Source organism: Pygoscelis adeliae, unplaced genomic scaffold (genome assembly GCF_000699105.1).
Source record: "Pygoscelis adeliae isolate BGI_AS28 unplaced genomic scaffold, ASM69910v1 Scaffold232, whole genome shotgun sequence".
NCBI classification, from domain to species: domain Eukaryota; kingdom Metazoa; phylum Chordata; class Aves; order Sphenisciformes; family Spheniscidae; genus Pygoscelis; species Pygoscelis adeliae.
Window position 1 is genome coordinate 2,679,929 of NW_008824473.1, and position 11,534 is coordinate 2,691,462.

The 11,534-nt window shown below is 38.8% G+C and overlaps 1 protein-coding gene across 2 annotated transcripts in view; it reads left to right on the forward strand.

Annotated features, from left to right (window-relative positions):
- USP44 (ubiquitin specific peptidase 44) overlaps positions 1 to 11,069 on the forward strand; it is a 16,452-nt gene extending 5,383 nt beyond the window's left edge. Inside the window, exons 2-5 of one of the 2 annotated variants that reach the window (XM_009321311.1) lie at positions 7,486 to 7,684; positions 8,159 to 8,267; positions 9,063 to 9,268; positions 9,651 to 11,069. In XM_009321311.1, the coding sequence (XP_009319586.1) occupies positions 7,486 to 7,684; positions 8,159 to 8,267; positions 9,063 to 9,268; positions 9,651 to 9,850 (714 nt within the window). In that variant the 3' untranslated portion in view covers positions 9,851 to 11,069. The remainder of the gene's footprint in view (positions 1 to 7,485; positions 7,685 to 8,158; positions 8,268 to 9,062; positions 9,269 to 9,650) is intronic. The other variant, XM_009321312.1, reaches the window with a different exon arrangement.
- The last annotated feature ends 465 nt before the right edge of the window (positions 11,070 to 11,534 follow it).

The following is an 11,534-nucleotide window of genomic DNA, read 5'->3' on the forward strand; positions in this document are numbered from 1 at the left end:
TAGTATGAAGTATTTGTGAAAGTTGATCTAGACAATCTAGCTGATCTAGAAAGCTAGCCTAGCAGATCTAGGAAATTTGCAGGTATTTATGCTGGCAAAATCTTATGTGTAGACACAGGTTTACCTCTTGAACTTCAGCTTTTTAACTAAATTGGTTTACCCTTAGGATAGCGTTGAGTACACAGGTTTTGATTGCTTGGAAGTTAGAGGGCCATTTTAGATCGTATTTTTGAAGACTTTAATATTCACAGAAAGTCTGCATCAAGACTGTCAAGACACCAAAAATGGTGAAAGAATAAAAATGTGTTTCTGATATGGCTGATTTGGATGCACTCTTGACATTGGAGTATAGCACATACACGTCCCAAATGAATTGCCCAATATAATTGTCCCCCAGTTCAACCATATAGTACGAAGATTTCTGGAACTAAGAAGTGGTAGTTACTAAGGAAAAGAAATACTGGGTGTTTCATATATCTTGTGCTTTTTGGCCACTGCGTTGGTAAAACTTCTACCACTGTGTTGGTAAAACCTTAAAAGCTTCCTGAAGTTCAAAATAGGCCTCTTGTCATGAGAATTACCAGGAAAAAATGACTTTTCTGTAAGCCAGACGAGATGATTCTAAATATTTTTACCTACTCTTAAATAATGCCAAAATAATATTCAGATTACTGAATTATTTTTAATTTTGTGTGTGAAGAGATGTAAAGGTATATTTGAGTCTAATAATAACAAAATAACTTGTCAAAATAGTCACTAAAGATCAAATTATTATTTTAGAAAACTTTTTTGTTACTACACATTATGTGTCTTCCCTCAGTTGCTCAGCTTTCATTCTTCATTTTTATGGTAACTTCCTGGCAGTTAAGTTCACGTGCTCTTGTGCGCATGCGCATGCACACACAGAATTGTTGAGGTTGGAAAGGACCTCTCTCTGGAAATCATCTTGTCCAACTCTGCTCAAAACAGGGTCAACTAGAACAGGTTGCTCAGGGCTGTGTGCAGCAGGTTTTCAATAGCACCAAGGATGGAGACACCACAACGTCTCTGGGCAGCTTGTGCCAGCGCTAGACCATCCTCACAGTAAAACCAGTTTCTTCTCCTGTCTAAATGGAACCTCCTGTGTTTCAGTTTGCGCCCGTTTCCTCTTGTCCTGTCACTGGGCACCACTGAGAAGAGCCTGTCTCGGTCTTCTTTACTCCTCCCATCAGGTGTATATACACAAGGGTAAAATCCACCCTGAGCTTCCCTTCTCCAGGCTGAACACTCCCAGCTCCCTCAGCCTCTCCTCATATGTCAGATGTCAGTCCCTTCATCATCTTTGAGGCCCTTTGCTTGACTCACTCCAGTATGTCCATGTCTCTCATGGACTGGGGAACCCAGAATTGGACACAACTATCCAGATGCCTCTTACCACTGCTGAGCAGATGGGAAGGATCACCTTCTTTGACTTGTCGGCAATGGTCTTGAGGTGATGAGAGGTGGCAGAAACTCTCTTTTGTAGGAGGAGCACACGTGAGCAACCCAAAATTAGTTTGTAAGGAAAGTGAAATCATGTGCATAACATCCCTTAGCAGGACATGGCATTTCCCTTTGTTGAACTGCATGAGGTTCCTGTTGACCCATTTCCCCAGCCTGTCCAGCTCCCTCTGGGTGGCAGCAAGACCCTCTGGTGTATCAGCCACTCTGCCTACATTTGTGTCATCTGCAAACTTGCTGAGAGTTTAAAAGAATTGGCTCCAGTATCCACCCGTGGGGTACACCACTAGTGGTTGGGCTCCAGCAGCATTTCACGCCACTGACCACAACCCATTAAACCTGGCAGCTCTTTCAGTTTTCAGTCCACCTCCCTGTCCATTTATCTAGCCTGCACTTCATTTTTTTCTGTGAGGATGTTATGGGATACGTTGTTGAAAGCCTCACTGAAGTCAAGATAAACAACATCCACTGTCTTCCACTCATCCACTCGTTATCTGTTTCAGTCATCTCGTTGTAGGAATGAGCATTGTTTTCCCATCATAAATCCATGGTGACTGCTCCCAATCATTGTCTTATTCTTAATACCTTTGGAAATGGTTTCCAGGTTTTGCTCCATCAGCCTTCCCACAGATCAAGGTGATGCTGACTGGCTTGTAGTTCCCCAGATCCTCCTCCTCGAAGATAGGCATGTCACTTGTTTTCTTCCTGTCCTCCCCTGATTGCCAGGACCTTTCAAAGATGAAGAACGGCATTGCAACATCATCAGCCAGCTCCCTCTATTCTTACACTTTAATCAGGGATAGCTTCTAATTCAAGGCAAGCAGAAGGAGAAGGGCAATCAGTATTTTCTGTGGCTAAAAAAGACCCAGTAAGGGAGGGGAAAAATAAGGTTTGTGCTGATTTATGTGAAAGCTGCTTGGGTACCTAATTCAAGGAAGAAAATTAATGTTGAATTATGAATGTAGTGTTTTACTGAACTGACGCATGTTGCAAAGCAGTAAGTAGTTGTTGATGATTTCTTTATAGAGTGTTGTTGGGTAAATTCAATTTTAATGTAAGTGATCAAAGAAATACCTAGCCAATGTCATTTTAACATCTTTTTGGAGTGGTGAGGAACCCATTGGAAACTATTTGGGGTGGTTTTTGAAAGTCTCTTGTGGGGATTCCAGTGCTTTTGAATCTGGTGCCCTAGGTAAAGCTCTTTGCCTAGATTTCTGTCACAGCAACACCAAACGCAGCAGTGAAAGTGAAGAGCAGTGGGTATGCTGATTGAGTAACAAGTTTCCTCTATAGCAAAGTTGTGATTAGTTACCATTTCTTCTTAGGACAAACCTATCTTGGGCTGTGAGGTTTTTCCCCAATAATTCACCATTTATTATAGCAATGCCTAGTAAGAAGTAGCTTTTGGTATCTCTAGGCATACTTAAACACCCAAACGGTTTGATTACTTACTGATCATGTTTAAGATGGAATCTGAGCAAAATGCCTCCCCCAGGCCCCTCTCAGCATGGCAGAGTAACAGTGTGCAGTGCTCAGAGAAATGAATATGCCAAGACCCAGCGAGTGAAGTACGTTCTAACCAATGTAGTTTGTAAACTATGTTTAAAATTTTAAAAGGCAGTGCCTTTCCTTGCGAGTCTTGCTGCATTTACTTGCTCAACCGGTGTATTTCGGGACAGATTGGCTGAAAGAAGGGGAAATGTGCAATCTTTGGGTTGTTTGAAGCCCTTCAGTTAAAGCTTGGGGGAGGATGCTGATGGTGACTCCTGCAGTGCTGAGTATTAAGTCTCCCACTGAATAGACTCTTAAAAACTATGAGAACTTTAGGTAGGTAATAGGAGGATTTGCACTTAAACCTATCCATGACCTGTATACTGATTTCTATATTCTGGTATAGAACTCTGTGCTTTTATGTGTAGCCTGAATCGCAAAATGGTTGTCAAGTTGCTTTCCAACTAGATGAAGGTGACATTTTAAGTTAATCTATAGGAGGCCTTTGAGTCACAGACCATGGTTCGCTGTGGTTATGCTTATGTTATTCTGTTAAATAGATAAAGATCATTTTGATGATGCTTTATGCTCATCACTCCGAAGTTTAGGGTTTTTTATAACTGAAGAAATAGAGTATGGACTGTCTTGTGGAATTTGATATTATAGCAGTATCCTAGAAATCCCCTTCTACTTTGATTACTTTGCTGTGGAGAAATTCAATTACTACTCTTTGTATATATGTCTCACGTAGTGAAAACTTAAGTAGTAATGAAAGCACAAAAATGGGACTGGCCATCTTACTGTTCTTAAAAAAAAAATAAATTAGAGCAGAGATGGTAACAGTTGTCTTTCTTCCATGCAAGTGCAGGGAACATAGGCAAAACAGTTGATGATCGAGTTGGCTTCTTCTGCAGCAATATGTTAACTATTCTCTTTGGCTGCATTTAGGCTGAATGCCATCTGGGGCAGTGGCTGTCCATCAAATTATTGTGGGCACAATGATGCTTGTCTGAGTGGCCTCCATGCTTAGCTTGAATCAAGCAATTTGATCCAGCTCTTTTCAGTCTGGCCTTTGGCCCATGGTTGAATACTGAGCTTTAACCAAACAATTGTGTATGGTACCCGTGTTTCAAGGCATGAGAGGGTGGTCAGGGCAGAACGTAAGGTAGAGTTTTCAGACTAGCTAAAAACAGTAATTTCCTTTATTTGCTCTAACGTAAACTTCTCAAGTAGCTTGTTATAAATGACAACATTAAGGCTTGTTAAAATAGCAATTATGGAATATAATGAGGAGGTGAAATCAAACTCTGAATTTGCAAAATAGAGTCATAAGAAGATACACATCACTAACCAGATTACTAGAGCAGGCTCACTTCCCTATTGCTGTCATGCAGACTCATACCATAAAAAGTTACATCGGACAGATACAGAAAGTTTTTGCCAGCCTTTTGAGTTCATGTTGGGGGTTTTTTTGTTTTGTTTTGTTTTTTATAAAAACCTCACATCCTGTTCAACCAACTTGGAGCAGTTTATACAATTCTAGTGCTTTTCATGAAAAAAGAAAATCTGGGTTGTACTGTGTGAATGGTAGTGGAGTAAAGGAGTCCCATTTAGGACAGAAAGAGACGCAGTGGGAGTGTTGTGAAGCCGGTGCTGATGGACAGGCCAGTGCAGATGGATTCCACAGAAGGGTAGGGATCCTCCTACTTGTTGAGTAATCCAGTTTGTAAGCTCAGGCATGGCTAAGAAAAATACTTCCAACCTTTGTTTCAGCCCTGACTTACCTCTCATTTACCATTGAGTGAGAGTGCGCACAGGAGCAGTTAGCGCACTGTGGCTGATATGCTTGGGTGTATGCTTAGCTGAATACGTCAGGTTACTTGGCTGTTGGCAAGTACACAAATCCCAGATAACTCTGAAGAGTTTAACTCTGCTGCAGCCTCATGGTGAGGAGGAGTGTCTTGCATTTGAGGAAATAAGTGCAGCTCTGTATCAGTACAGGGTTTTGTCAACACAGATCAGCTTTGCTCACAGTTGCATGATGAGATGAGAAGCAGCACTACTGCATCAGTTTGTCTTTTTTGGCTTTTTGAGAGGCAAAAATTGGAAGCTGGATCGATTATTTCTTTTTCTTTGGGACAGTACTTATTATCTAGTTGGGAAAGAGGATCTTAAAATAACCTAGATTGTTAACATTGCACACTAAATGTAAAACCGCGGAACTTGTTAAAATGATCTGTACTGAGTTTACGTATGTACTTCATCCTGAGCCCGTTAATCTTCAGTGTGCATTCATGTGCAACAAATTCTTAAGTAACTCATGAATTAAATAAACTTTTGGCCCCAACAAAATCACCTATTTGTACAGCAGAAATCTATTAGTCATTCTGTGTTTATGCTGGAGTTAGCCTGAACTGTGGCCAAACATACCATTTTGTCTCCAAGTCTAGATTCCAGCTCTGAATTACTAATAGTTTGTGGCTTTGAAACGTTGCCAGATGTTAGCACTTACAAAAGAAGCTCCTGTTAGGGTAAATTAAAACAGAAGATTCTTCTGTTTTCTGCCATGTAAGTTCGAAGTTTTGTTTTCTAGGAACAAGGCAGTGGTGGTTTCTTCTTAGAACTTAAAGCAGCTAACAGCTTTCCTAACTCCACTGCTAAACATGTATGCTGGTACACAAATACATGTGCTCATTAGGTAGCTAATGCATAGATCGTGTATAAGCTGTTGTAGCTAATGAATGCCTTAAATAATTACTCACAAGAACACCTAGGAGGAAGGTACCCTAAGGTGACAGATCTGTCCTTACATAAATGATCACGAAATAACAGACAAAGCAGGGTGAATAATTACGTAACAGCAAACCTTCAGAGGAAAATAAAGGAACTCTTGAACAAAACCAAGTGTATTTTTACACTGGTGTAGGCTTACTAACCTAACTGAAGAGAACTACACTGACTTTATGTAGAACAGCAACACAAAGGCGTGCCTGTGAAATAACAATATTTGGATTCCTTGTGAATTCTCATTCCTTTATTACTACATCTTTGTATTAGTTGTTCCAAACAACTTGTGGTATTTTCCTAAATAGGAAGCATGCTTATAGAGATTTAATTTGGCAATTATTTACCCTGTGGTGCAAACTTCAGGAGATATTTGATATTCTATTTACTGTAAAACATGAATGGTGGTGTCTCAATCACACCTGGCTGTTATTCTGAGTTGATAAATAACAGTATCTTGACAGTCGGTCCTATATGAAAATTTTTAGTTCCTTTAATCTTTTTGGTGGGAAAGTTTAATTGTTGGGGAAGGGGGCGGGAACATGTTGGATGCTTATGGAAGTTCTGTCAAAGCTATCTTTCTGAGTCCAATTAAAATTCAACTTATTTTCAGAAGGCGTCTTTTCTAGAGCAGTGAGGTTAGAGCTGCTTGAATTAGCGGTCAACTACAACTTATAAGCCAATAAATACATTAACAGTAGAAAATTCAGATAATTACTCTTCAGGACTGTGTTGTACTTTGTTGCATTCAACATACCAAGGTGAACATATCTTTAGTCTCACACACACACTTGACATTTACTGCTATTTCTTTATAACGTTTATGAACTATGCTTGTTACAGTCTAAATGGAGTTTCACTACTGCACAGGTTCAGCTGCTAATAGAAGTTACTCATATACATGGATCATAGAAGGGTGGAGGTCCTTTGGAAGAAGACTCAAATGATGTGACACTCTTCTATAAACAGCCTGAGCTGGCTTTTAGAAGACTGCATTACAGATCAACACCTAATGTGTTGCCATTCCAGCATAGAACAGCTACTGCTTTTAACTTACTTTCTTAAACAGTGCATGTTATCATAAATTAATTGTCCCCTGCTGTATTATCTGCATTTTCCAGGTTGACTCATTTCACTTCTTGATATTTTATTTATGTTGTCTTAACTGCTTGTCCTTTCCCTAGTGTGACGATGGATCCACTTACTGAAAGAAGAAATAAATTATTTTTACCTGTTAATTTTTCTTTGAAGAAGTGTGCTTCCTAATCCAGGCTTCCCTGGAAGACTTACAAAGTAAGAAGGATATGACTTTAAAATCCCCAGCTGTTGTTGTTTTTTGGGTGTTTTTTGTTTTTTTTTTTTTAAATTAACCTAACCTATAGTTTCTCTCTTTCATGTAAATTTTTCTTTTGGAGTGTTTCTTTTTGGAGAAAAGACTCCCAAGACTCCGCCAGCTGCTTCCTCTTGGACAGTCCCAGACAGACCATTTTGACACTGCTTTTGATTCTCAGTAAAAACATCCGAACACTTACCTATTTGTGATAATAGTATTGGACATGCTCCTTCAGAGAAAAGAAATTGGGTGTATCATTTCTTTTGTTAAATGACTCTGTCTTGTCTTTGGTTGCATCAGTTATCTCGGTTGTTTGGTTTTTTTAGAGCTATGTTATGGTACACTTTTAGCAAAGTAAGTTTTTGAGTGTAAGCAGCTGGTGAAATATTGTTTTACAGGTTACATGTCTTGCCTGTGACAATAAATCAAATACCATAGAACCTTTCTGGGACCTGTCCCTGGAGTTTCCTGAGAGGTATCACTGCAACGGCAAGGAGATGTCGTCTCAGTATCCATGTCTGCTGACAGAAATGCTGGCCAAGTTTACAGAAACTGAAGCTTTGGAAGGAAAGATATATGCATGTGATCAGTGCAACAGTGAGTAAAAGCTGTATGTACTCATGCATACGTTCTCCCTGTAAAATAGAAAGTAAACTGACTGTGAAAGCGTTGAAGGAAAATGCTAAAAGTCTTAAAAGTACGTTGCAAATACAGTCCTGGTGTGGTCACTTGACAGCTATTACCATCTAGAAGATAGAATTGTTCAAAGGATGTTTTAAAGTGTGATGCTTCTCTTAGATAAAGTCTGATCACACACTAATGGGGATTCTGATACTCCCAGCTGAAGAACCCATCAGCTTTCTAATTTAAGGTGACTAACCTAAGTGACCACAAGTATTTTATACTCGCATCATAAAATAATCCTTGCAAAATGGCTCTCAGAGTGTATCCTTTTTAAGGAGGCACATCCAGTAGCTATTTAGGTCCACACAAATTTGGTGGATAAATCTTAGACTGAAATACAAGGCTGTTATCAAGATATGTATTGTGTAACTGTGTGTTTGGCCTCAGCAAAACGAAGGAAGTTTTCTTCTAAACCAGTTATACTCACAGAAGCTCAGAAGCAGCTTATGGTGTGTCGACTACCTCAGGTTCTCAGATTACACCTTAAACGGTTTAGGTAAGTAGTACCACAACACACAGTACCACAACAATGCAGTCCTGCTCTTCCATTGTTTGGGATCAATGTTCTTCAGCATCAGTTTCATTTCCCTTTACTAGTATGACGAGAAATAATTATTAGAAACTTCTTTTTCTTGTATAATTTAAACATCAGTAAGATACGCTGTAAGTAGGGAATTGACCTTTTGGATTCCAACTACTTGCTACTTTAATACCAAAATTATTTCATCCTTTTTTCAGTCAAAACCTACTAACCTTGGTGTGAACTCTGTTGGTAAAAATTAATCTTGTGTTATCTTCAGGTAGAGTATGCTCATATTCAACTAATGTACAGAGATTGTACTCGGTGGAAGTCTTACATAACCTTCATATAACCAAATACATTAATGCATTAGCCTGAGAGTAAGGAAGTGGAGACTGCATCCCTGTGAACTCTTAGTACATGCATTAGTACCGAGTCTGTCCCGAATACAAAGGAAACTGAAAATGAGATAGAATAAATGAGAAATACCAATGAGGTATAATACGTGGGAACTACTTCCCACTCATCATTACACAGATCTTAAGATGGATATTTCAGAAGATGAGAATAGTAGGTAGCGTAGATGCATTTTAAAAGGCCTTGAAATAAAGGAGAAGTGAAAGAGGAAGCCTAGAAAAAGTGTGCAAATTAGGATTTATTTTGTGCACAAAGACAATAGCGAAGATAACACTTGTTATGTTAAAACATAACTCGGAATGCTGTGTTCTTTCTTTGAAAAAATGTAAGTTTTCATTTGACTTAACTTCCCAGGTGGTCAGGACGCAATCATCGTGAGAAGATTGGCGTACACGTTAATTTTGATCAAATACTGAACATGGAGCCTTATTGCTGCAGAGAATCCCTCAAGTCCCTCCTACCTGACTGCTTTATCTACGACTTGTCTGCTGTGGTAATGCATCATGGGAAGGGATTTGGCTCAGGGCACTACACTGCCTACTGCTACAATTCAGAAGGAGGTAGGAACCAGCTGTGAAATAAGGAGTGTGGGAGAAAGGGGCATTCATAATTCTAAACTGATAAGCTTACTGTCTTTTCTCAAACGCAAAAGGGAGTCATTTGTAGCCGAACTGCCTGGAATGAGAATTGCAGTTCTGTAGACCAAAACAGTTCAATTTTTGTATTGGCTTGTTAAACGTGTTCTGGCTATAGTGTCTCATAAATCTGAGGAAGCTAAGCTGGGCTTTTAAAATGTAGAGGCAAATATACTAGATCAACTGAAACAGCGTACTGTTTCTACACAACTTGTTAAATGGGACTCGCTAATTAATAATTAAATACAATGCAATTACCTCAAATCAGTGTCCTGATGACTTTTTTTGGTGTATTTCTTCACTCTAGGATTTTGGGTACACTGCAATGATTCGAAACTCAACATGTGCACTATGGAAGAAGTCTGCAAGGCTCAAGCTTACATTTTGTTTTACAGCCAACGACGTACTCAGGCAAATGGACATAGTAAAATACCATGTCCTAGCACAGCTGAAAGTCAGCAGCACACAGAATTAGCTGACTGTTCCATGGACAACAGTAGCAGCTAATCCAAAGCCAGTTAACTGTGCGTATGGTAAAAGTTTGAATTGTCATAACTATATATTTTTAAATGAAATGGAAGTACAGTATTGTACTTTTTTACTTTGAATCTGTGTACAATGTTTATATACTTTTGTATTAGTTAAAGTAGTCTTTACGATTGTTAGTAAAAGTTTTTATTGACAGTAAGTAACTTTCTAAGTATATAGAATTTCAATACAGCTATTTTTTTAAGAAAAAGATTGCTATTTGCATTTAACTCTTACCTCAGGCTGTTTTTTTAAGCTGGTTTTGTATTTTGATAATCTTTTTGAATTGGTTTAGAAAAATGACTTTCAATGGGCAACTGATGTTTCTCTGGTTAATTTTCTATATATGCTTGTGTACATTTTATAGTATAGTTCTAATGATATCATGATTCTTACTGTCTGCAGGAATTGCTACCAGGTCTTAGAATATTAACATTCACCAGCAAGGAACGTTTTACATGTCAGATAGTAACTGAACTTTTTGTAGGAATCTTTCTGTATATTCTTTATGACTGAAGTGAAGTTATTTTACAAGCTTCAAAGGAGCCTTCAGGGGAGCTACACTAGAGATACATTGATAGAATTTCTTAAAATCTGAAATCAAGGAAATGGAGCTTGTACTTATTTTCACGTAAGTATGTAAGAGGAGCGTTTAATAGCTCAACAATGTATCTTTACCAACAGTTCCATGTTTTAGCCTTAACAAGCCTGACAACTCAAGTGCCAAATTCAGAGTACTAACTTTGACAACCAGGGGCTTTTTATTCCACTAACTTGAAAAGCTTTCTTAAAAAAAATGCAACAAAACCACACTCACCCACCCCACTGTCATTGCTACAAGAATGTTAGCACCCTCTTTCTTGCGTTGGGCAAGCCTACTTTAAATTGTAGCAAGCGTTGGCCGTTTCAGTAATCTCTAACACAAACCACTGAAAAGAAGCTGTAAAACTTGTATGAAAGCATTTTCAATCTGACTGGTTTCATTAGCTACAACTGCTGTACCTTCTCCACGGTCCTACCACTAGCATTAACAGAACTGTGCATTGAGGAGAATCTAACAAGCAGGAATTATCAGTCTTTCTCCACATACGGTAGTTAATGCCAAGTAAATTTTAATTGTGAAGTTACCTTGCATAAGTCCTATGCAAATTGTTACCTCATCTTCTGCAAAGTTTATACCTCAATAAAACGCCTTGATGTGGACAGAAAACCATGCGTGTACTGGAATTAGTTCCTACATTATCATTACAATCTTTTTTTTTAATTATTTTTAAACTTTTTCTAACATGGGTTAAGGCATTAACTATAAGACCACTTTGGCCATCTGCCACTGATTTAACAGCTGGTTTTATTCATGACTTTTCCTACCACTTCTATCTATGTTTCTGGAAGATGCCATATTATAGCGAGCCCATAGTGGCCTCAGATCTCAAACTTTCTTCACATTGTGCTCATCCTAATTAAGTGCGCAAAAGCAGTTTGGTCTTTTTTAAGCCAAGGGCCACCTGCTGAAGTGAGACGATCTGATAAATCTACTTGTTATGGCTGTGCAGTGTTTCAAATACTTTCCTTCTCTGCTGTCCTTTCTGGTGAGGAAATGAATGTAGTTTAAACACTTCTACTTACAGGTAAGTTCAGGGGAGTAGAAAGGAAGGGGAAAGAG